At 39.2% G+C, this 26802-nt stretch overlaps 1 protein-coding gene across 2 annotated transcripts in view; it reads right to left on the bottom strand.

Annotated features, from left to right (window-relative positions):
- The window catches only part of adcy8 (adenylate cyclase 8 (brain)), a 97332-nt gene that overhangs the window by 70194 nt on the left and 336 nt on the right, over positions 1–26802 (bottom strand). The window contains exons 1-2 of one of the 2 annotated variants that reach the window (XM_017699220.2): positions 25264–26802; positions 480–629 (exon numbers count right to left, since the gene is read on the bottom strand). The exon at positions 25264–26802 is cut by the window's right edge and continues 336 nt beyond it. In XM_017699220.2, coding sequence (XP_017554709.1) covers positions 480–629; positions 25264–26142 — 1029 coding nt within the window. In that variant the 5' untranslated portion in view covers positions 26143–26802. The remainder of the gene's footprint in view (positions 1–479; positions 630–25263) is intronic. The other variant, XM_017699219.2, reaches the window with a different exon arrangement.

The following is a 26802-nucleotide window of genomic DNA, read 5'->3' on the forward strand; positions in this document are numbered from 1 at the left end:
GTTTTATCCAATATGTTAAACTCAGCAAATACACAGAAATTGTGTACTGCAATTTGCAGAAAATTGTATATTTAAACATTCAAACTTTTTTTCAGTTAGATAGTCAACAAAATATGTGATTTGACTAAGATTGTTAAAATATTTGCATGCAATTGAGTATCTACTGTGGGCTGTCCAAATCGAAAATTATTGTGAACCCTTTTGTGGCAAAAGATTATCCATGTTGGATCACATGAATGTGTTTCTTCACCAAAACACCCACAGAAAATGTATCCAGAAATGTCTGTGACTGGCAAGGATGCTCACATCCCATAGTGAACAATTTTTTGATTGATTACAGGGCTCATTTGCATAACGCAGCCTTCAACAATATCAATGCAGCAAAGGCCAATAGAGTGATAACCTTCAAACATGATATATTGTGCAGCCCCATAATGTTTCCCATTATTTCTATCCCAAACACATACACACACACACACCTGTCTCTGGTTCTCAGTCTCCAGGCGCAGACGGGCCTCGATGCACCTGCGTGTCTCCAGGAAGGCCTGGCGCTGGGCGCGGTCAGCCAGGTAACTGATAAACACCCCCGCAGTGTTCATACACACGAACAACAACACCTGCGCACAAAGCTAGAAAGAGAGAGAGAGAGAGAGAGAGAATATTAGATCTTCTGTGTATTCATGTTTGATCTGATGAATTGGCACAAAATCCATAAAACATAATATGTGCCATAACTTTTTCACAGGCCAATTTTATTTTTTCCTAATATGTAAAATTCAACAAATAAGCAGTGATTGTCTTCGGAACAGCAAAAATCAACATTGTTGCCAGTTCCACCATGTTAGTGCTTACTGGAGTAATAACTCCTTTATATCATTTAATACTGACATGTATCTAGTATTACTGTTTCCTCCACTGAAATGTGATATTATTCATTATTATAATTGCACAGAGCAAGAAGAAAGTAACCCAGAAAAGACCAGAGGGGTCCACCTCAATCAGAAGGTTGTCTATAATCCATAATTGGTCAGAAGCTCAGGCCTGATTGGTCCAAAAACTGTTTATAACTTCAATTCCCAAACTTAACCAACCCCAGAGCAGGTTAGGTGTGCACCAAAAGTTGCCATGGTGATGTAGCCTAATAAAGAGCAATCCGCCTAGGGGTCTGTCTCAGTTTGAGATTTCAGAACTTAACTAGCCCTGAGCAATTAGGGACAGCATTCTGACAAAGGTGGACCCCTACAATAATTTCTGGGTCACATTTGTGCCATTTGTGGCCTTAATCACATAAAAAATTATTACTTTTCCATGGAGGAAACAAATCATAAAACAGAAATCAAGGATATAAAACAAGAGCTAGTCTGATACTCTTCTTACTGATATAGTGGCAGTGTGTTTTTTTACATTTATAAATGCCTTACTTTCAACATATTTATGCAGAATAATTTCTTCATCCTTCTTTAATAAGCCTCCTCATGTTTAATGTAGTTGGCAGTTTGTCATAAATGTTTCGCTTTCATGTGAACCCACTTTAGAACTTGAGATTGTAAACGTGGGCTAACAGAGGAAGTTGTTAACTGCTCTCATAAAAAGTAAACCACTGTTGCATTTGTTAAGTTTTGTGAGGCTGAAATTTAGGGACCCTTTGGTCAAAAAACATGACTGATTAATATTAACCTCCCACTTTTCTCATTTCATTCTGTCCTTGAGGGAGAAATACACTGAAAGGCTATAGTCTGTGTGTTTTATGTTGTGAGGTGAAACGTAAAGATCAAAAGCAGCTTCAGAACTGAAACTCTATATGTTACTTATAATACCCTAAAGCATATTAGACTGTAAACCAATTGAAAATCCCAAGCATGTGGGTAACCTGAGTATCCTGAGTGTAGCATAAGTGCACTGGAAACACTGAAATTATTTTATTAGAGTGTTGCTTGATGCTGCTGTCTCAGAGTGCCAGTCCAATATTAGTCTGATGTTATTCTATTGTCTGTAATCATGGGTTATACTTAGACATGAGAGTTTGTGGGTTATTGCAAATAGCACCACACATCAATCTCAAGAGTTTTGCCAAGTAAGTAAAAAAAGGAAAGCAGTCTTCAACACTATTTCAATATATGTTTATTTAAAGGTGTATTTTGGTTCAGGTTTGGGTTTTGTCATTTGTGAAAGGGAATGGCAGCCCTGTGCCTAAACACAAAAAAACTGAGAAAACCGAACATGTGACAGGATTTTCTGCTGGACATATTTTCATTATGATGCAGTTGCCATTGCTGCTGCACTGAAAAACATGGAATATTCAGTTTGTCACTGTCTATCTACTGCCATAATGTAAACTCAGCAATTGTTACAAGCAGTCTGTAAGTTATTGTTAGTTGGTGACTGTTAAGTAGTAATTATTTGGTTTGTGAAATCAGTTGTAATTAATCAGTTGTGCAACTGTGTGTTCTGGTCTAATTACGCTGGAACAATATGGGATTTTATCACATCCATCTAGATAGTGGCTTTTTCCCATGTCTCAGAGGCTTCTTGGACTGGTCACTTGAGCAATGCTACTTCACACCTACATGGCTGCCTAGACTGGCCTCTTTAAGTGTCACTGTGGCGCAGATGTGACACTTCCTGGATAGGCCGTTTGTTCGATGTTGCACTGCAGTTATGTAGCTGCCTTGGCTGGCTGCTTTTTTCATGCTGTGTAGTAGCACATGGCTGCCTAGGCCAGCTGCTTGGGTGCGCGGCAGCTGACGGGCTGCCTGGATCAGTGGTGTTCGGCCGCATGAGCACTGCTATTCTGCAACTACAAGGCTGCTTGAGCCATCTGCCTAAGCAATGCTGCATAACAGTTACACTACACTGCGACACTGCAGTGCAGCTATGAAGGTGCTTAGATCGGTCACTTGAGCACTACTACCCCTTCGCAACCATAGCCAACTTTAGCCTATGAGGCTTTTTGGACCTATATTGACCTTCCCCTGTGGCTAAGGACTTTTTCAAGGCTGGCTAAATGGCTCTATGCCATGGTCTTTAAAATTTCTGCCCCTCTGCCAGCTGTGGGAATGTGTGTGTGTGTGTGTGTGTGTGTGTGTGTGTGTGTGTGTGTGTGTGTGTGTGTGTGTGTGTGTGGTTTACGTTGTTTTATTTCTTGTTAAATGATGTTGGTGATGGCGTATATGGTTATGTTAAAATGCTAACAGATTAAAGATTAGTTGTAAAAGATGGTGATGATAAAGAACCTTTGAGGAACCTTTGTTATTTTCATGTTTTAAACCAAATTTTCTCTAGCTTCCTAAAAGTCTGTTTTGTATGGTTATATAGGTACCAGCACACTAAAACTTGTCTGTGTTTTGGTAAAGTGTGCTGTTTTTAGAGTGATGCCTGCTGATGCAGTTTCTCCATTTGTTTCCTAAACAGAAAACCCTACATCCCAGGAGAACTCCAAAAATACACTAACACTCCAAAACAGCCTGCATGCTCTCCAGAGAGTGTGCTGTAACCAGCTGCAACCATTGCCCATTCAAACAATTACATCTTACAAAGCAGCACACACAATCATGAATACACACACCTACACAGGCAAAGACACACATACACACACAGGCACATGCACTTTGCCAGCTACTGGAAAGACTAGTCCAGACATGTCTTTGCACCTGCTACTCCAAAAGACCCCTAGGACTGTGTGTGTGTGTGTGTGTGTGTGTGTGTGTGTGTGTGTGTGTGTGTGTGTGTGTGTGTGTGTTTGTGTGATATCTCTTGGGACACTGTATTATCCTGATGATTAGGAGAACAATGAGGCAAAAGGTTCTGTCACTATCTCCATTTTGTCACTGTTTGCCCCCACAGAGTTACTAGAAAACCACCATATTGTTTCACTGATCTTGTGATCCTCACAAGACTCACACACAAACACAACACACACACACACACACACTGGCCCATTGATGTAGAGAGCTTTAATGAAAGCTAGTAAACATGCTCAATTCATTGACTCCAAAATGCACAGTGAAAACAAAGAGTACTGTGTAAAAGTCAGAGGCCACCCGACCTTGATTTAATTTCCAGTCAAAACAGCCATGGAATACAAGTTATATTTCTGAGAAGATTAGATAATCCACTTGCATAAGGAAGGAGAAAGTGAAAGGAAAATATGTTAAAAAAGCTGGAGTTTCCAAAGCTGGACTTCAAAATCTTAATATAAGATACTCCTGGAGAAAATGGAACTCCTAATAACCATGCAAGACCTTCAAACATGTAGACTGCCAGAACTGTCACCATCAGATGAATAGTACTTTAAACTTTCATCTTTGAAAGATCAAGCTGAACTCTTGCCTCAGATCTGAAAAAATATACAGGTCTTTTTGTCCATCCATCCTATGTGAGAAGACAACTCAGTACTGTGAGTCTGAAAGTATGTAAAGCTGTCAAGAAGCCATTACTGAGTAAAGGAAGCAGACAGAAACTAACAGCTAATTTGTTGCAAATCAAACAAACTAGCTGATAGTTTCTGTCTGCTTCCTTTAAATATATTCTTCTGTTAAATTTATGTTTTCTGCTTTGTTTTCTAATGGTACTTAATTTTGAATGGAATATAAATAAATGAAGGGTAGTCTGACACAGTATGATAGCTGATGGGGAGATCTCTTAGTTTAACTGTTCCATTTACATGATTCCACGTAAGTGCATGTATACGTGTGTGTGTGTGTGCAGCTCATAATGCCTTCAATAATCAAACACTGTTATCTTGTGTGCTATGGGTCAACTCCTGCTCTCAAAAATTACAACACATATAAGCAAATTCATTGCTTTGTAGCCTGGAAGAACGGAATTAGCATCCAAATTGTTGCTATCGCTAGGGCTGGGAGTCAGTCCCAAAAAGCATTGATTCTCTGTTTTCAGGGATACCAGGGAATCAAGATTCTAAAGCTTTGGAGTCAATTCCATAAACGATCTAAAAGTGTGACATACTCTGCTGTCCAGCCTCTAAACAGCGCACACATCAATAGACTGTGTTTTACAGTATGATGTAGAATTTTATCAAAAAAGTGCCTTACAATCAATGTTTGTAAATTTATAGTAAGAACAAAAACCTCCCAGAAACAGCTTGTTGGTCATATTGTGTTGATTTTGCCCATTAGCCTCACACACACAAAAGTTGGAATTTTGCCACTTATTTTGAGAGGTATGCCATTACAATCACATAAAAAAAACACTTTGTCATGTTTTTTACTCACAAAACCTGTAAACTCAACACTGTCAAAAGAAAGGAGGTGGAAACTTTCAACTTTCATGGCTGTAATAAAGACATTGTTTTCCCAGCAATCAACTTCTGTTCACAAATAATCTCACACTGTGATTAAGCAAAATTGCACTGAATCATATGTACTAAGTCATATGCAACTTAATTACCATGTTCACCTTATCAGTGAATCAACTCACATTCACAGGTAAGCCCTTTCAATTCACTTAGCTTATTGTGCAAAATGCATATGTGAAGAAGACTTGTGTCAATTCCCATCATTTAGAATTTGAAGTTTGTCCAGCTTAAAATATTTTTCTTTAAATATATTTTTGATGAGATCACTAAGTTATCAAAATAGGAATACTTGTGCAGTGATTTAGCTTTAGTAGATTACAGTCTAAGCAGCTTGTGTCATTATATAATAGCCCTATACTGTATACTGTATGCTCTGTGTTTTGTGTAGTGTTTTTGCACTTTTTACTTACTTTTTCTCTTTTTGCTACATTTCCTCTGGGATCAATAAAGTATCTATCTATCTATCTATCTATCTATCTATCTATCTATCTATCTATCTATCTATTTATCTATCTATCTATCTATCTATGTGTGTAGCATGTTACAAAATTAGCATTTCAACTACTTAACCACCTCGTAATTCAAAAGGCTCAGTGACATTTGTTCATAAACACATCACAGGACCAAATGTATTACTTTTAGACTATTTTTGTTTACCACAGATAATTTATGACCTCTAATTTATTCTTTTGACAAGCCATTCTTCCCAAAGACAAAAATGTCTTATTTAGACAGTCTCAGAATGCAAGCTTCCCTCTAAAAACACTTGAATGAAGTCATAGTACCCAGTGAAATGAGGCTGCTCAGCAGTCGTGGTTTTCTGGACATTACAGACAAAGCCAAGTCTTGAACTACAACCAATTTAGAAGGGACCAGTGATGGTGTTATTTAATCCAAGATTAGGAAGTGTCCAAAAATCCAACCCTCAGATTGCATTTTCTTTCCATGTGTGAAGGCTCACAGCAGCACCATTGCATCTTTTGTTGGCATAGTGATTTAGATCACATAGTGGAAGCTTGCTCCTCTTATCACACCATTTCAGTGGTCTTTAGTTCTAGTCCTAGAGCCCAAAAAAAAACCATTTCCATAACACCCTTTATCCTTAAACCACAGCAACACTTCACATAAGCTAGAGATTAATTCATTATGGATCTGTTTTGATGGTAGTCTAGAACTAAGGCATATTTTATAAAACAGGATTTTATGGTGAGCTATAACTCAAGCCAACATTGACGATTGGACAATAGAAATATTCCTCATGTGTTCTTCCATAGAATGGTTCTGGCTTTAGGCTTCTCTTTCATGAAATAACCCCCAAGACCTCATCACGGCAACATTAAGAGTATAATATTTTTACAGTGGCTTCAATGCAGTTTTAAACTTTAACAACAATAAAAAATAAATCTCATAATAAAGTCAAACCAATATCTCTATACTTCTTAACTTTTAATACACTACAAAAAATACACCTTCCTACACAGTAGATCTTAATGGTTTCAAAATGAAGATAAACTCTTTCATAAACTGTTCTTGGCTTGGACGTTTGTTTCTAGGAAAAAACCTTTGCTACAGAATCTTTAAGTGGAGGCTCTTTAAATTTTGTCTTTACACTTACATATCTTATTTCTGAAAATGGCTCGTTAAAAAACAAATACTGAAATTTTATTAAAAAAAACAAAAGTGTTTTTATGGTTTTACTCCAAAGATCCCTTAAGGGCTTTTGAAATAACAAATTTAAAATAGTTTGTAAAATGTAATTTCGAGGCGAACTCGATTCCCTCAAATAATTTTTTTACCTGTTATTCACAGCAGTAATGATAGCCTCATTTGCACCATAAGAACTGAATGAGCTACAGAGACACTATATTCCAAACGTGGTCTTGATAACATGCCATGATTGGGAGATTTATTAGTCAGGTGGAAACAAACTCCACTTTCTAGTCTCAGTTACTCTGTTTTACTAATCACACAATTATCCTGATGGATGGTCAAACAACATTAGAGTGTTACCTTTCAAATGAGACCAAGATCATGACTGTATGTCAAAGTGTGTAGGAACAGTGCCAAAGTTACTTATCATATGCCATTTCAGGCAAAAATTGGGCAACAGTTAAAAGACTAAACATGTTTAGGGTTTTTTGAAGGAACTGTTTTAAAAATCGTTATTTTAACAACTATTGATAGAAAGGAGAATATATATCCACAGAAAGGTTCTTTAGGGAACCAAAAGTGGTTCTTCTATAGCATTGCTCTGAAGAGCTCCTTTTGGCACCTTTTTTAAGAGTCTCTACAACAACACAAAACTGTTCTGGACACAGCTCAGCAGCTTCTGATGAAAATTGTATGTGTGACTGATTAACTGTCAGATTCTTCCACTCCGATGAGTGGTTGTTGGCGATTATTGATGAAGTGATCAACAAAACGTCAGCTCTGACTACTGACCCATACCCAACATTTAATCACTTCCATGGTAAATTTAATCACTTCCATCATTAATCTAACCGCAGGACAGCAGAACACAATGTCAGGAAATGATCAGCGAGAAAGACAAGTCTGAAAATAGACTTTAAATTAGTTTAACACTGCTAAGCACTAACACTTTTAATAATTGCTGTTTTGCTCATCTTGCAGGGAAATCCCATTGAGAGACAGCCTCGCTTAGAAATGAGCCCAGCACAATCAGTATTCGGATGAAATGCAAAAGCGGTTAATCTTAATTAAAGCAATATTTTAAAGTGCTGTTCATTAATGATGTTTTCACAGGACTTAGCGGAGCATGCTGTGACTGCAGACAAAAGGGGTACATGTAACATTTTTAGGTATGAAATCTATTTAACTCTTGAATGGGATTTTTTTTAATGAAGAAGAAGATGATTCCAGAAATAACTCCAGGAAATGATCAGGACTGTTCTATTCTGCTTTTTATATTTTAATGATATTTTAATAAAACAATTTATATGCCAGGTATTATTTTTGCTGATAAACAATTGACCTAGATGTTCTTTACCATCCCATTTTAAGTATGGAATTGATAAACCTATTAAAATCTTTCATTGCTGTGAACAGTACTGTTCAGAAGTCATTTCTGAGGACATTATATCTAAAATAATCGACTTGCTTAAGGAAGGGGAAAGTCCAAGATAAATATATGGGAAAGAAAATGCAAAACGTTTGCAAAAAGTATTAAAAAAACAGAGAAAATGGGACTCCTAACAACCATGCAATATCTGGTAGACCACCAGAACCTGTCACCATCAGGTAAACACTCTTGCTTCAGATCTGAAAAAATCCACACATCCATAAGAGAAACAGTATTTAAAGCTTTCATCTTTGAGAGAAATCAACATCTGCTCTTGCTTTGGATTTGATAACATCCACAAGCGTTTCTGTCCATCTTTTAACTGTAAGAAGACAATTCAACACTATGAGTCTGAAAGAATGCGTAGGTGCTGTTTTTTATAAGATGCCACTAGAGTTTTCAGAACAACTGAGCACCAACAACTGAGTCCATACCTCAACATCACTGAATGTGGTTAGGACTACTTGGATCATGAAAGAAAGAAAATGCAAACCAACTTCCAAGACTAAAATTTTTCCCGATGGACACCCAGTTAACGGGCTGCTATGATAAAAGTTAAAGCAAAGCTAAAGGCTCATTATGCCAACAGTCCAGCAGTTCTTTCTGCTTACTCAATAACAATATAGACTAACATTACGTCAGACTGTAAGTGACCACACAGTGGCAGAAAAGTGATTACTGAAAGAATCCAAACTCAGCCATTGAGGTAAAGTGCTCCCAGTTTTCCATGTAATAGTGACGTTAGAGGTTTTTCCATTAGCATTTACTGATGCTTGGCATCCCACATTGCTGATGTGCTGTAAAGTTCTTTCGACCACACATGTGCACACTAGAAATCCCTTTGCTGATGTTAGTAATAGGTATTAGTATCCCCAACACCAATACCACTACTGCATTTAAGCGCCAGTATAAGTGCCGATACTAATACAGTATCAGTATTGGTGCAACACTAATTGGAGGAATGTTGTTTTGTTTCGCTGAGGCTTCTGTATAATTTTCAGTAAATATATGTTTTCTTCTTTTCTTTCCGATAGCTGAAAAAAGAAGTACTTAATGGCTGTTTTCACTGTAAATAAAATAAATGAAGGGTGGTCTCTGAATATTGCACAGTGATGTATGAATTTAAGTGCAGACCAAAACTTCAGCATGATTTCAAAACAAGAAGACCTACTTTGACAGTTAGCAGCAGTTAGAGACTTGCATTGAATGTTTTCCTAAGAAATCAATCATCCTAAATCTGACGACACAAAAATGAGTGAGAACTTATGTATATTTTTTTCTGGGATAAGACATGCACACAAAATGAACAACATTCTTAAAGGATGAGGTCCCAAAAGAATTCTTTGGAGCAATCCTATAGAAGAACCACTTTTGGTTTCCTAAAAAAGTTCAATGGATGGTTCTTTAATGGAATACTCCAGCATTTTTATATATCCATGTATAGGTGCTTCCTATGGACAATGATTCTACCATTTTTCCAACATTTTGCATTTAAAAAAAAGAACAGAACACCTGTTGACCCAAAAAGCACTGTTGGCTTCTTAGTATGTTTTGAGTAAATGGGTTTTCTGTATTACCATTAAGTACAGGAAAGTAAGTCAAAAATCATAAACTCTTTACAAGGACGCACTGCGTCACTGGTATGAGGCACTGCTGTTACAAAGCATCAGTATCTATTTGACTGCTTATGAAGCCCTCTTGAGGAAAGTTCTTGCCTGCTAAACACGAGTGTGCTAGTGAGTATGTGAGTGAGTGAGTTATTAGCCAGTTCCATGAGGTGCTTTGCATCTAAAATGAAAGGTTCCTCAGTGGTTCTTGGCTTGAACATACTGTCATAAGAATAACCTTAAAATGGTTTGGAACCTTTACATTCTGTGGAAGTTCTTTCAATTTTAAAAGGTTCTAAACATGTGCATATCTCATTTAACAAAATGCTTTTTTCAACCACCAGCAGTAGAAAAGGTCTTAGGGAACCCAAAGTTGCATCACTCCAATGAACCCTTTTGGTATTCTTTATTCTTTAGAGTGTACAGATGTAGCACTTAGAGATTATATTAAAAAAATGCTGGAGTTTAATTTTAATTTTGAAAACCTATTGATGTGCCCTTGCTACAGACATCTACTAATGCAGTACACAGATACTTAATGCCATATCAGCCAAGTCTCTGTGAAAAAAATAATGAACAAACGTGTGTGTGTGTGTGTGTGTGTGTGTGTGTGTGTATGTATGTGTGTGCGTGTGGGTGTGTGTTCTGTCTGCTGTGTGTGCTCTTGAGAAATGAACTCGCATAGTGGAGGAAGAGAAATGAGAGAGAGGAAGAGAGAAGGGGAATGAAGGAAAGGAGAGAGGAAGGAAGGGATGCAGGCAGACGAGTATGAGTCAGAGGACCCTTTTCCACATCATCCTCCCACGCGTGCTATTTTTACAGTCTCACACACACATACCAAGTATTGCTAACACACACACACATGTTTGTTTTTATACTTTGTAAGGATGTGGGGAAAGTATTTTATGTAATCTGAATTTTCTAAACATAACCTTAACCTTAAGCTCAGCTAAAGCTATTTTGTTGGTCTATTTGTCTATTTTGTTTACAGTATAAGCAGAGCAGAGTCACACGACTTCACTGGAACACGCCCTTACATGACTTGCAACTTGACTTGGACTGGAGACTTAAGACTCATGAAACGTTAACCTGATTAAATTAGAGGCGCCGACCTTAATGTAGTGAAAGAATCAAATCTTTAATTTCCAACCATATGTGTGTGCCATTCAGATTTGCTATTGTGATGCGTAGCCTGAAGCCCATGTCTTACATTTTCTTGTATTTTATTTTTTTCCCTGTAGTTCACTAATAATGTTTATGCGATTTTACATACATAACCAGAGCTGAGCAGGCTATTTTTAATGCTGTACCTTTAGGACTGGTTTATGTAAATTACTTATGTTCTGATTGGCTGCCCTTTGTTGTGCTTCATTCAAAAAGCATTCTGGTCTGAAAAACCCCTTTTAACTTCAACATGAATGTGTAGGATTAAATAGGCTGTAGGTTTATTTTACTTTTTAAAAATATTTTATTTTTTCAAAAAAATGAAAATGTAGTTTTCCTTGATCCTGATCCTTTAAAGCCACAAATAAAAATGACTGCAAAAGTGACAAAGCTCTTTCAGGCTTAACTCTCAATTCACTAGCACAGGGCCTGGAATGTAAGAGTAGGCTCTATTTCAGCGGTGCAGTGTTTTATGAAAAATCCTGTTGTTTCAGTACAACACCTGACTCACCTCACTTTACCATTTTAGTCATTGTTAAAATTCTGTAGTTGCCATGGTGAGGTCATTAATGTTACTGTGGTAGTGTGATTCAGTTGAGAAAAATGACTGTAAATTATGTATTTAATGCCTTTTGAAAATGTGAGATGCTATAGTAGAGGTTCTACACATTCATTAACCTAGAAATTGAACTAGTTAATGTACATAATGAGACAAGCTAGCCAGCTACATGTATATCATCTATCCATCTATCCATCCATCACTTAATCACTGGGTCATGAGGGCATGGTGTTGGAGCATCTCAGTGCTCATTAGGCGGAAGGCAGGAAACACCCAGGACAGGCTGCTAGTCCATCACAGGGTTACATGTATACCTTAAAATTTAACTGCATGAAAATTTTGTGGTTTTGGTCTATTAGAGACTTTCTTGCATCACATTTTACTTCAAAAGCATACATTTCACACAAGAAGCACCAAAACTGTCTTTGACTCTGAAAAATTCAAAAAAATACATATTTTTAAAAAAAAAATTTCAAGGACACTAGCACGAGATTGCAATTAGACCTATTTGCTTGATGCTACAGAGTCACGTATATATTTCCAGATGTTCTTGTTAATCCAGTCAATGACGTGTTGGCATAATAAATGACTCCTCCATTTGAAACAGTCGTTGAAACAGAACTTTACCAGCAACTCAGGCATCATCAACCCCTTTACCCAACTTCTCCTGCTCTAGCCTAAACCAATAAATTTAACTCTACAGCCCTTAGACTTTAAAATGTAAAGAAATTAAATGGTGTCCTATATCTGGCTGTTGTCTTTATACACATTTAAAAGATGAGTGTAATCACATTTGTGACTGGAAAGTATGTGGGTCTAGTTATCCTAATGCACTGGTAGTCAGCAAGGCATTATAAATGGATATGTGTATTTGTGTGTGGACAGCTTGGCTTCTTTCAGATACACTCCACCCAAAACATTCAATACTGTATCTGCATATCATGTTAAACGAGATCATTTTAGGCATCTGAATTTGTGTTCAAACATTGGCTAATGAACATGAAATATAAAACGCCATTTGCTGTCTTTGGAGTACAGAATACACTGTGATTTTAACCCAGATTTTTCTTTGAACTGTGCTTCAGTTGTGGCCTTTAAGCAAAACACACAGAACTTGTGTTCTTTTCTTTCTCTGTGCCTTTTTAAGCCCAGAAAGCTCTGCATTGCGATTTTTTTTATTTATAAAGCATTAATCCATTTCTAGAGGCTCCCTAGTGGATATTCCACCAGAAATGGAAATCAACTCAGATTTTTAAAAATAAAATAATCAAATAAAATATTTTACCCAGTAACTCTGTAATCAGATTATCTACAACACTGCTATCTCTGTGAGTGAAATATTGTGACTGTGTTGAGCTGCTAGGGGGGCTGAAAAGGGAGGGGTGAGAACCCCTTGCTGTGAATACTTGAAAGTGGGTTTGCTGGGGGTGATTCAGGGCTGCTAAAAACACTTATAACAATGCAGAGATAATTTGAGCATAGCAAAGACCCATATGTCTTTAATTTATATGTCTTTTTATTCATAGGTTTAAGGTAATGCTGTATTTTCATTACAGTGAAAATGCCACTTTGGGGCACATTACTAAAACACATGCCAGTTGAGGTGCAAAGAACAAAAGTGTATAAATAATATAAAGGCCAGTTCTAAAAAATAATCTGATAACCTAATAATGTACTTAAACGTTTTAAAAAATCATCTGACATAATGAAGTTTTTATCAACCGTTGGGTGTGCGTTCCTGTGCTTAATGTCACAGTGTAACTGTGGAGGTGACAATCCGTTACCACGCGACATTGATCGCTCTCAGTTCATTTGCATAAAGTTGGTCCATAATGAGAAAGCAGAGAGAGGATGTGCATCATTAGTCTGATGTTTCAGTTACGTATGTATACGTTAATGTCTCTGGCCTTGTGACAGCGCAGTACAATGCATTCTGTTTGATGTAAATTATTTAAAAAATCAACAAAGGCTAATAGTTTTGCATGAAATCATCTTTTACATCATGTATATAGTGCGTAAAACTTCAGCCCCCCTCAAATTAAAATACTTTAATACCTGTGTCCCTGACCACAGCTGCAGCTTTATCATATAACACTCCTGTACAACTGCCACAAAACAAACCTTATTTAAATGTTAAATGTTGACGCAATGGTGACATACAAATTTCCTCTTTCCTGTTCTTCAACTCACACTACTGGCATCAACAGAATACTGTAGCAATGTCAAGCTTTGGTCTCTTAATTTCAAACAGCTTACATCTCTCAATAAAAGAAAGGTTTAACGTGGACATGTAAAAAATGCACAAGAAATTGCAATCACTCCACACCCATTAACACACCTATTTGGTAATGAATGCTAAATAATACATAAATAAATAAAAAGCCCAACCTGGAAAACCAAGGAACCATTTTTTGTAGCACATGACATAAGCATGACATTTTAGAATTTTTTGTGGAAAAAACATAATGTTGTAAGACATGTTTGCAACAAACATCCAATAAAAAGATTTTCTTAAGGTGGGACAAATTGATGGAAAACTTCCGGAAATGATTCACTGAAAAGAATGGCATGCAGAATATTACTATTACAGTACTGTGCAAGTCAAAATGACCATTCCTTTTTAGTGTTGGCAACAAACATATTTAACAATATATTGTAATAATAATATTATATATATATATATATATATATATATATATATATATATATATATATATATATATGGTCATACAAATATATTTAACAAAATATTCCACAAACAAATCCTCCAACACTAAGCAACTATCAAACTTGTCAATAATTAATTCATCCACTTGAATTTTTGTGCACTCTACTGCCACTTTAACTCTTTCAACTTTCCAATCTTAAAACCAACCAGTTACAGCTGTGTCCTCCCAACAAAAGCTGTTCCCAAAATTCTCATTAATTATGAAGCCCTTCAAAGAGACACTGACATTCACACAAGCAACTACCCAAACTCACCTCAGCTGCCTAGCACATTTCTTTTACATACACATCTAAAATGGGAAAAGGAAATATTGAAATAATGGAAGCGGTTAGATATGAGATAATCCAATTTAATTTAATTTTAAAAAATTGTTTCTGAAACAAAAATAAATTATAGCTATAGAGAAAATGGGCCTCAACTGTACAAGGTCTGGTAGACCACAAACTTGTCAACATCAAAAAACAGTACCTAAAGCTTTTGTCTTTCACAGACAAGAGAAAACAAGCTCCTTTCTTGCTTCAGATCTGAAAAAATCCACAGGTGTGAGAAGACAACTGCTATTACAATTGCTATTTTAAGCACAAAGTGCAACCAACTTCTAAAACTAAACTCTGAAGGTGAAAAAAAAATCCTCCAGATTTTTTTGAAAAGCTCCATGCAAGTCTCCTGAGATGAAACTGTTAAAAAGGTTTTAACTGAAAATGAAGTAAACAAAAATGCAGCCTCTGACTTGCGTCTAGTATTGTATATTTGATCAGCTGTGTCTGCTGTTGTCATTGATCAGATAATAGCATGTTTTTTTGTTGGAGCCAGAGATCAATGGCATGATTAGGCTGATTAAAGGTCAGCACCACTGCGCATCTTTGCAGCTAAAGACTCATTGCTCCTACGGTAAGATAACTGCCACCGATAAATGACCATTTTCAGCAACAAGACACTGACTAGTACACTTCGCCTTTGTTCACCGACAAGAACTGATGTGGCTATCAGTTGAATTTAAAGAAATTCCACTGGGCTATTACTCAATTTTATTGCATTTTGCATGCATTTTGTTCATATTTCCAGTTACACATGATATGCATGTTCACCTAAACAGCTGAGGGAAATGCAACCTATTTCCCATAATCCTCTTATGACAATGTTTTGTAAATTTAACTCAATATTTAGAATGGAAACATGTCCCAGATTACAATGTACATGAGCTGCTCTGGCCTACCAGGCTGTTAAGTGATGAGGTGAGCTGTGTTATAGGGGCAGTATGATGGTGGCAGACTCCATGCTGGTTGATTGCTGCATACATTGTGACATTTCCCCCATGCTGGTCAGGGACTTGCACAATTGCCTGCTGCCCAATGATATTTCTTCCCCATCTCCTCCATTGATTCAGGCTGAATCCAGTCTCATCAATGTGAATACACTGTCTTGGTGTAACGTTTGGGAGTGATGAGGAGGCGGACGCATATGCTGAGATAAGCAAGATGTATTGGGGGCAAATCCATATTCAGGGTCAAGACCGTCCAGGGTCAGAGAGTCAACACATCAAACACTTCAAACAATACATACACTTCAAACAGTACATACAAATACCAGCGACCACACAGGGGAAAACACGGCTTAAATACAATAAGAATAATGATGGCTAACAAGGCACAGGAGGAAAACAGGTGATTACAATCGGGGGCAGGATCTGAAAACAAGGGGGCAGGACCAGGAAGAAACAAAACACAAGCACATGGACAGGACTGGGAGGCGCCAATCGTGACACTTGGGGCTTCAGTGGCATCAATTTTAAATATTCTCTTAAAAAGCCCATATTCTAGGCTTTTCTAGTCATTTGTTTTTATGGTTCTTTTAAAAAGTTTATGCAGGGTTTAGTACCAAAAACATTTATGCATAAAACATAATTTAAAAAAGTGATTATTCATGAGAATTTTCCAAACAGGCTGCTTTTGTTGCTGTGCCTTTTTGACTGTTATTCAGTGCTATGTACACCTTAATCACCCAAGCAAACCATTTATGAGGACAATAATTGCATGTGCCATTAGAATAATTGTAAACAAATATTAATGCAGTAAATCAATAATTTTCTTAAAAGTTATTGATGTAATTTCTGCTTTGCACCGCCAGATATCACTTGAATTTGTTAAATCAATTGAGTCAAATCACGTCTTAAATAATAACAATAAATAGTACTGAGCTTCTTGGAGGAGAGTATTAAAAGCAGTTAAACACAAACATTGACAGATATAAAATCACTTATTGTATTAATATTGTCTGTTTATTAGTACCTTTTCTGAAAACACATGCTTACTACCCAGAAGAACAGCTTTTTAGCTGAAATAATGAAATAATAGAATTTTGTTAGATGCCTAAGACTTTTGCATTGTACTATTATGTGAATTATCTTTGTTCTGATTGGTGATTATCTTGATTCTTATACTTTTCATTTAATTTCAAACCAACAGTTCTCCAAACACAGCACCAATTCAACCAAACTGCCCAAACCAAATTCTACCCCCACTTTTCTATTTTCAGTCCAAACAATTCAGTACTCCAAATGAACACTCCACCAATTAAACAGTACGCCAAACACTGCACCGATACAGCAGTGTTCTAAATGCTGCATCAATCCAACAGCATTTCAAATAAAAACTGCACCAAGCCAACAGTGCTACAAACACTGCATCAGCTCAACAGTGTTTCAGACACTGCAACAGAAGTGTTTTAAAGACTGTATCACTCTAACAGTGCTCCAAACATTGCACTAATCCAACAGTGTCTTTGACACTGCAAAAATCCAATTGTTCCAACCACTGCACCTGTGCAATAGTGCTCCAAACACTGCATCAATCCAACAGTGTTCCAAACACTGCACCATTCCAATAGTGTTCCAAACGCTGTACCAGTCAAACAGTGTTTAAAACACTGCATCAATCTAATACTGTTCCAAACGCTGCACCAATCCAACTGCTCTAAACACTGCACCAATCCAACAGCGTTCCAAACACAGCACCAATCTACCAGTGTTCCAAACACTGCACCAATCTAACACTGTTCCAAACACTGCACCAATCTAACACTGTTCCAAACACTGCACCAATCTAACACTGTTACAAACACAGCACCAATCTACCAGTGTTCCAAACACAGCACCAATCTACCAGTGTTCCAAACACTGCACCAATCTAACACTGTTCCAATCACTGCACCAATCTAACATTGTTACAAACACAGCACCAATCTACCAGTGTTCCAAACACGACACCAATCTAACATTGTTACAAACACAGCACCGATCTGCCAGTGTTCCAAACACTGCACCAATCTAACACTGTTCCAAACACTGCACCAATCTATCACTGTTACAAACACAGCACCAATCCACCAGTGTTCCAAACACTGCACCAATCTAACACTGTTACAAACACAGCACCAATCTGCCAGTGTTCCAAACACTGCACCAATCTAACACTGTTACAAACACAGCACCAATCTACCAGTGTTCCAAACACTGCACCAATCTAACACTGTTACAAACACAGCACCAATCTACCAGTGTTCCAAACACTGCACACATCTACCAGTGTTCCAAACACAGCACCAATCTACCATTGTTCCAAACACAGCACCAATCTGCCAGTGTTCCAAACACAGCACCAATCTAACATTGTTACAAACACAGCACCAATCTACCAGTGTTCCAAACACAGCACCAATCTAACATTGTTATAAACACAGCACCAATCTACCAGTGTTCCAAACACTGCACCAATCTACCAGTGTTCCAAACACGGCACCAATCTAACATTGTTACAAACACAGCACCAATCTACCAGTGTTCCAAACACAGCACCAATCTAACACTGTTCCAAACACTGCACCAATCTAACACTGTTACAAACACAGCACCAATCTGCCAGTGTTCCAAACACAGCACCAATCTAACACTGTTACAAACACTGCACCAATCTACCAGTGTTCCAAACACAGCACCAATCTACCAGTGTTCCAAACACGGCACCAATCTAACACTGTTACAAACACAGCATCAATCTACCAGTGTTCCAAACACTGCACCAATCTACCAGTGTTCCAAACACAGCACCAATCTAACATTGTTACAAACACAGCATCAATCTACCAGTGTTCCAAACACAGCACCAATCTAACATTGTTACAAACACAGCACCAATCTACCAGTGTTCCAAACACTGCACCAATCTACCAGTGTTCCAAACACAGCACCAATCTAACATTGTTACAAACACAGCATCAATCTACCAGTGTTCCAAACACGGCACCAATCTAACATTGTTACAAACACAGCACCAATCTACCAGTGTTCCAAACACAGCACCAATCTAACACTGTTCCAAACACTGCACCAATCTAACACTGTTACAAACACAGCACCAATCTGCCAGTGTTCCAAACACAGCACCAATCTAACACTGTTACAAACACAGCACCAATCTACCAGTGTTCCAAACACGGCACCAATCTAACATTGTTACAAACACAGCACCAATCTACCAGTGTTCCAAACACTGCACCAATCTACCAGTGTTCCAAACACGGCACCAATCTAACATTGTTACAAACACAGCGCCAATCTACCAGTGTTCCAAATACAGCACCAATCTACCAGTGTTCCAAACACTGCACCAGTCTACCAGTGTTCCAAACATTGCACCAATCTAACATTGTTACAAACACAGCACCAATCTACCAGTGTTCCAAACACAGCACCAATCTACCAGTGTTCCAAACACGGCACCAATCTAACATTGTTACAAACACAGCACCAATCTACCAGTGTTCCAAACACAGCACCAATCTACCAGTGTTCCAAACACTGCACCAATCTACCAGTGTTCCAAACACTGCACCAATCTAACATTGTTACAAACACTGCACCAATCTGCCAGTGTTCCAAACACTGCACCAATCTACCAGTGTTCCAAACACTGCACCAATCTAACACTGTTACAAACACAGCACCAATCTGCCAGTGTTCCAAACACTGCACCAATCTAACACTGTTCCAAACACAGCACAAATCTACCAGTGTTCCAAACACAGCACACATCTACCAGTGTTCCAAACACAGCACCAATCTAACATTGTTACAAACACAGCACCAATCTACCAGTGTTCCAAACACGGCACCAATCTAACATTGTTACAAACACAGCACCAATCTACCAGTGTTCCAAACACGGCACCAATCTAACATTGTTACAAACACAGCGCCAATCTACCAGTGTTCCAAATACAGCACCAATCTACCAGTGTTCCAAACACTGCACCAGTCTACCAGTGTTCCAAACATTGCACCAATCTACCAGTGTTCCAAACACGGCACCAATCTAACATTGTTCCAAACACTGCACCAATCTACCAGTGTTCCAAACACAGCACCAATCTAACATTGTTACAAACTTAGCACCAATCTACCAGTGTTACAAACACAGCACCAATCTACCAGTGTTCCAAACACAGCACCAATCTACCAGTGTTCCAAACACGGCACCAATCTAACATTGTTACAAACACAGCACCAATCTACCAGTGTTCCAAACACAGCACCAATCTAACACTGTTCCAAACACAGCACAAATCTACCAGTGTTCCAAACACAGCACACATCTACCAGTGTTCCAAACACAGCACCAATCTAACATTGTTCCAAACACAGCACCAATCTGCCAGTGTTCCAAACACAGCACCAATCTAACATTGTTACAAACACAGCACCAATCTACCAGTGTTCCAAACACTGCACCATTCTACTAGTGTTCCAAACACGGCACCAATCTAACATTGTTACAAACACAGCACCAATCTACCAGTGTTCCAAACACAGCACCAATCTAACACTGTTCCAAACACTGCACCAATCTACCACTGTTAGAAACACAGCACCAATCTGCCAGTGTTCCAAACACAGCACCAATCTAACACTGTTACAAACACAGCACCAATCTACCAGTGTTCCAAACACAGCACCAATCTACCAGTGTTCCAAACACAGCACCAATCTAACATTGTTCCAAACACTGCACCAATCTACCAGTGTTCCAAACACAGCACCAATCTAACATTGTTACAAACTTAGCACCAATCTACCAGTGTTCCAAACACAGCACCAATCTACCAGTGTTCCAAACACTGCACCAATCTACCAGTGTTCCAAACACAGCACCAATCTAACATTGTTACAAAAACAGCACCAATCTACCAGTGTTCCAAACACTGCACCAATCTACCAGTGTTCCAAACACAGCACCAATCTAACATTGTTACAAAAACAGCACCAATCTACCAGTGTTCCAAACACAGCACCAGTGTAATAGTGTTCCATACACCGCACCAATCTAACAGTACTCCAAATAATAAACATTACATTACTCCAACAGTATTAAAACACTGCACTAATCCAATAGTATTAAAACACTGCAATAATCTAACAGTATTAAAAACACAGCTCTAATCCAATAGTTTTAAAAACACTACACTAATCCAACGGTTTTAAAAACACTGTACTAATCCAACAGTAGTAAAAACGCTGCACTAATCCAACAATATTAAAAACACTGTACTAATCCAACAGTATTAAAACAGTGCACTAATCCAACAGTATTAAAAACACTGTATTAATCCAACAGTATTAAAGCATTGCACCAATCCAACAGTACTAAAACACCACACTAATCCAACAGTATTAAAAACACTGTACTAATTCAACACTATTACCAACACTGCAATAATACAACAGTATTAAAACACCACACTAACCCAATAGTATTAAAAAAATATAAAAATAAAAAAATAACATATTTTAGACAGAGAATCTATTATTTGTACTGTTCCTAAAACAGAACTATGACACAAAAGATGGATTCAACTTTAATATCACAGTTATGAATAGGACATATAATAGAATCCCTGTTTAAAAATCATTATTCGTGTTTATTCTAATATTAGCAGTTTCTCTGAGCAACAAATTCTCACTGCCCAGATAAAAAGCCTTTGCACCAGACCAACAAACACTGTCCACCAAAGCTGCAAACACTGCACTGACCCAACTTTAATGTTACAGTTCTGTTTAAGGAACAGACTCCCTGTCTAAAAATATTGTTTGTGTTTAGTCTAAACACCCTCTCTTGCAGTAAAGAAGTACATATAATACAAATAAATAAACTGTCATCAACTTTCAAGTGCAAAGATCTAGAACTGTTAATAAGAAATCCTTCATTAAGCTGAATGTTAAGTAGAAGATATTCAGGATGATGTGTAAAGTTCACAGTGTGATAAATCACACTGCCTATTAAAGACATTAGAATGAACTCAGTGATCCATAAATCTTCCCTCCTACTGGGGAATCAATTAGACTACAATGAAAATCCATTTACTAGCACAAAACATCTTTCTAAAGATTCTACAGAAGCACATTCACACTGGGGCCCTTGCCACAGGGGCCCTTATGTAAAACTTTCAAGAAATAAAATAATTCCATTCAAATTATGATTCAAATCTCTGCCACTGTTGGAACAAAACCTTGTCAATTTTTGCCTTTTTTGAATAGATGCCAGTGGTCTTTTATGTTGTGTTAAAATTTTGTTAAAGGATGAACAGAAATGCTTGAAAGCTACTTTAACTTCTTCCATTAACTTTCATTCAAAGCTAAAAACATTTTTTAACTCATCCTGTAAAGTTACCATTTACGATATGATAGAAGGTTTTGCTGTGACAGCAACAATAGGCATTTTATCAAATGTACACCAAAATGTCACATAGAGTTATTTCAATCCAAATGAACAGTCTAAGGGCGGCACGGTGGCGTGGTGGGTAGCGCTGTCGCCTCACAGCGAGGAGGGCCTGGGTTCGATTCCCTGGCTGGGCGACCGGGGTCCTCTCTGTGTGGAGTTTGCATGTTCTCCCCGTGTCTGCGTGGGTTTCCTCCGGGTTCTCCGGTTTCCTCCCGCAGTCCAAAGACATGCAGTCAGGCCAATTGGATGTGCTAAATTGCCCCTAGGTGTGTGTGTGTGTGTGTGTGTGTGTGTGTGTGTGACTGTCTGTCTGTGTCTGTCTGTCTGCCCTGCGATGGACTGGCGACCCATCCAGGGTGTATCCTGCCTTCTGCCCGAAGACTGCTGGGATAGGCTCCAGCACCCCCCGCGACCCTGACGGAGAAGCGGCTTAGAAAATGGATTGATGGATGGATGGATGAACAGTCTAGCATGAACATTAAGGTAAACATTATATAACACTGGGTGGAGTGGCATGTCTTGAGAGCATTAGCAAAACATTACAGAACAGTGCAGCATCTTGTTAATTCTTTTCAGTGCATCAAACCTGGCATGTCTTTTTGGCAGTGCACCTAAAAGAATGATCAAGACCTTAGAAATGTTCATTCCTCAAATCAGAATCACTCAGTAAAGAAAGCATAAAGAAAAGCCAAAGCATCCCTCAATCACAGTTCTGAGCATACAAAAATATGTGCTTTAGCAAAAACGAAAAATGAAATGAAAATGTGTGTGGTAGACAATCTATATATGTGTGCAGTAGCTGCTGGGAATGCCCGCCAGAAGCTGAATCCTGAGAAAAGCACCATTTCAGCACATGGACAGCGACCTGTGTGTGCCAGGATTCTTACGCAACACACAGACAATATTTAAGTAAAATTGTTGATGAACAAAAAAAATTTAACACTGCAAAAACTGATATCCTGCAAATGAAATGATCTTAAATCTATGCAATATATCTAATGTTTCTCGTTTTGAGACTGCTGTAGCTTATTACAGCATATAACTATATTGTATGTCTGCTTGAAGCAAACTACATTATCTGTCAACAAAGGACATCATTTCACATTACTAATAACTTAAAACATAAGCTCGCAACAATCTTAGAATGAGAAATTGAAAATAATTTCACTTTTTTTGCAGTAAAGAGGGATTTTTTGCAGTAATGAGATTTGTTCAAAGCTTTTCCTTCTGACCTTTCCACTTCTTTTAAAAGGCCAGATTGTCACCAATGACATTCACACTATGGAATACGTTATGAAATTACTACACTGTAAAAATTGTTTTAGGTTCAGTTCAACCTATATTTAAACATTGCATCTGTGTTGAGTTTTTGAGTGACAGACTTACAGCAGAGAAAGCACAGGTACTTTTACACACCAACATGTTTGTTTTCTTACACTGTTAGCAATAAAAGTACTGAGCAGGTACATTTTTCATCCATCAAATTACAATGTAAATGTTCCGTCCAAGGTACAACAGTGGTTTTAAAGTCTAACTGCGTATCTTAGATACGTTTTCCCAGGTGAAAAGTACATATTTGTACCTTTTCATAACCTAATGTTTTAAAACAGTACAGTAAAATAAAAAGTCTGGAGACGAGAAGGGGTGTGTGGAGCCAATACAACTTAGACAATATAGTTTCAATGGATTATGGTACAACTATGATCTTATACTAAATATACCCTTGAAGGTCCCACCCCAGTGACAAGAGGAGTACTGCCCCAGTGACAGTTTCAACCTTTATTTTGAGCGTGTACACAGCTGTCAGATTGTGGGTTCATACAAGTCAAAAAGTATCCAGACATCATTTCTAATTAGTGAATTCAGCTATAGGTACACCAGTTGCTGACACAGGCACTCAATTGTGCACACTCTGTTTGTATAGTCTCTGCAGAAAAGCTCTGTGAATAGAAAGGGATGCACTGGAGCAGCCACACATGAGCCTAAGCTCAAAATAGTCAAGCGTTTGATAGGCCTTCCTGTAAAGACCCCCACCCCACCGAACACACACACTTGGCTGTGGAGCAGTGGAACTGCATTCTCTGGAGTGATTGTGCTCCATCTAGTTCTTCTGAGATGATAAAAATGTGCTGATTCAGAACTAATTATTCAACATCAGTACCTGTCCTGAGCGCACTAATGCTCACGCAATCAAATCCTGACAACATCAGTACACTGCAAAAAAGGAATCAAAAAAGTAAGTCAAGTTGCCGCAATGAAACTTTGAATTTGTGATAGAAAGTTAACAGAACAGAAATTAATTTTATGTTCTGCTGATTGTTTTAACTAAAATATTTCATGTCATCAAGTTGACATACTTTTTTAAGTTCAGACACAAAAAAAATGAAAGCTTTTCCAGAAGAGTAGAGGATTTTACTGCTGCAGTTAATCTATTGAGTCTATTAATACAGATTTCAGAGGAACTGTTAGATGAATAGGTGTGCCCATACAGAAAAATCACAAGTTTCACGTGAGAGTAAAGACATGAGATTTTTACAGTTAACACGTGAAGTGCATGTGACTTTTCAGTAAGTCTGTAACTTACAAACATTTGGGATCAAATTTGTACATTTCATATGCCAAACTTTACCCTCCTCTTAATCTCAGTAGCAAAAGAGAATTGTTGTTTTTGACTTGTGAGTTTAAAAAGAAATTTTGATTTGAGAGCTTCTGTAGAAAAATAAAAAAAAGTCAAGTCATTTAAACTGGTCATGATCTTGAAGAGTAGCCCTGTTTTCTTACAAAGTAGGACTTCTCTTTTTTCTGTTTTCCAACATATTTAGATACTTTTAGTTGGTCTTGATCTTGAGAATTAGCCCTTTTTTCTGTTTTCCTACATATTTAGATCCTTTTATTTGGTCTTGATCTTGAGAATCTGCCCTGTTTTTCTCTGTTTTCCCTACAAAGTCAGGACATCCAGGTCCTGAAAAGGCGCGAAGCATCCACAAAACAATGTTGAAGGGAATAAAAAACGGTCAAGGTGCGGCTTAATGGCTCTTACCTGATTGGTGGAGAGCTGAGCTTGGGGCGCCGCGAGCACCTGCAGGGCGATGTGGAGCGCGGAGGTGAGCACGCCGGCCGCCATGGCCCACGTGAGGGGCAGCGGAAGCATGCTGTAGGTGGCGAAGAGCGTGAAGAGTACGTAGCCGACGCCGTCCCCAAGCAGGCCGTAGCCAAGGCCCGTGGCCAGGATCTGCGTGGCCATGGCCGCCCACGTGACCGCGCCGCTGTACTGCAGGTAGCCGTGCGAGCTCGTGTCCTTGCGCACGACCACGAGCGCGCATATGACCACCTCGACGCCCGTGAAGAAGCCGAGCAGCATGCCCCGGATGGGGTCCACGGGCGTGGCGCCGAGCGTCAGGTGCAGCACGAGCAGCGTCAGCTTGGTCACCACGTCCAGGATGTTCATGACCACCACGGACTTGCGCCTCTGGCCCAGGAAGTAACGCTGGTAGAGGCGCTCGAGCTCGCGCGACTTGAAGGCGTAGCGCAGAGTGGGGAAGATGACGCCGCGGTACGTGTAGCCCCAGCTCAGGAAGAACTCCGAGTTGCTTGGCGCGCAGTCGAGCTGCACGAAGCCTAAGTCGCTGCTCGAGCGCTCGGGGAACACTTTAGTGCCGCCGTTGTTGTGCTGCTGCTGTTGCTGCTGCTGCTGCTGCCGCTGTCGGTCTCCTGCCGTCTTTCCGGCGTCCTGCGCGTCCGGGGACGCCGCCTTGTTGCTGCCGACGTGCTCGTGGATGAAGCGCTGCTCGGTGATGTGGCGCACGGCGTTCTGCCACAGCAGACGTTTGGGCCGCGCGCCGTTCGAACTCGCGGGCGTCTTGTTGATGGTGTACAGCTCGTCGCTCGCGCTTGAGCAGCGCACTTCCGAAAGCTCCATCCTTCCCGCTCTTGTTCCGCTCTGTCTGTACGTATGGGTATGTGGGTGCACGCGCGTGAGTGAGTACTTACGACTAGCTGAACGTGTTCAGCTCGCCGGCTGAGGTCTGGACTCCGCGCTGGAGCGCGCACGCCGCGTTTACCCGCGTTCGAACGAACAGGCTCGTGTAGCCATTCATCATCATCATCAGGCGCTCCCTTGCAGTCTTCTTCTGGTCAGCAGTGGTCTTCTCCAGGCGTTTCACAACTCGGCGCCGCGTGCCATGTGCGTCCGGCGGCCCACGGGCGGGGTGGGCGCGCTGGACAGTAGTCCGTGTGTTTATTCAACAGCAGGCTCGCATTGCTGACTAAACCGGCGCGCGAGTCTTCCTTCGCATTTAGCGCGAGCCTCGCTGCTGCTGCTACAGATGATGATGATGATGCTGATGATGAAGCTGCTAATGCTGCTGATGATGGAGTCTGGCGGCAGCCGCGTGCAGCAGGTGCACGTCGCGTGCGCGTGCGCGCTTTTTATTCCACGTCGCGCGACCAAAGTGCATCGACAAGAATCTGCAAGAGCCCTTCTCGCAGCGCCATTCTGCCTCCCGCTGCACACAGACCGGTCGGTCACCTTGCGTTAAGCGCGCGCGTGCGTGTATGTGTCCCGGGAAGTGCAGACGGA

The sequence above is a fragment of the Pygocentrus nattereri genome, chromosome 19 (assembly GCF_015220715.1).
Source record: "Pygocentrus nattereri isolate fPygNat1 chromosome 19, fPygNat1.pri, whole genome shotgun sequence".
NCBI classification, from domain to species: domain Eukaryota; kingdom Metazoa; phylum Chordata; class Actinopteri; order Characiformes; family Serrasalmidae; genus Pygocentrus; species Pygocentrus nattereri.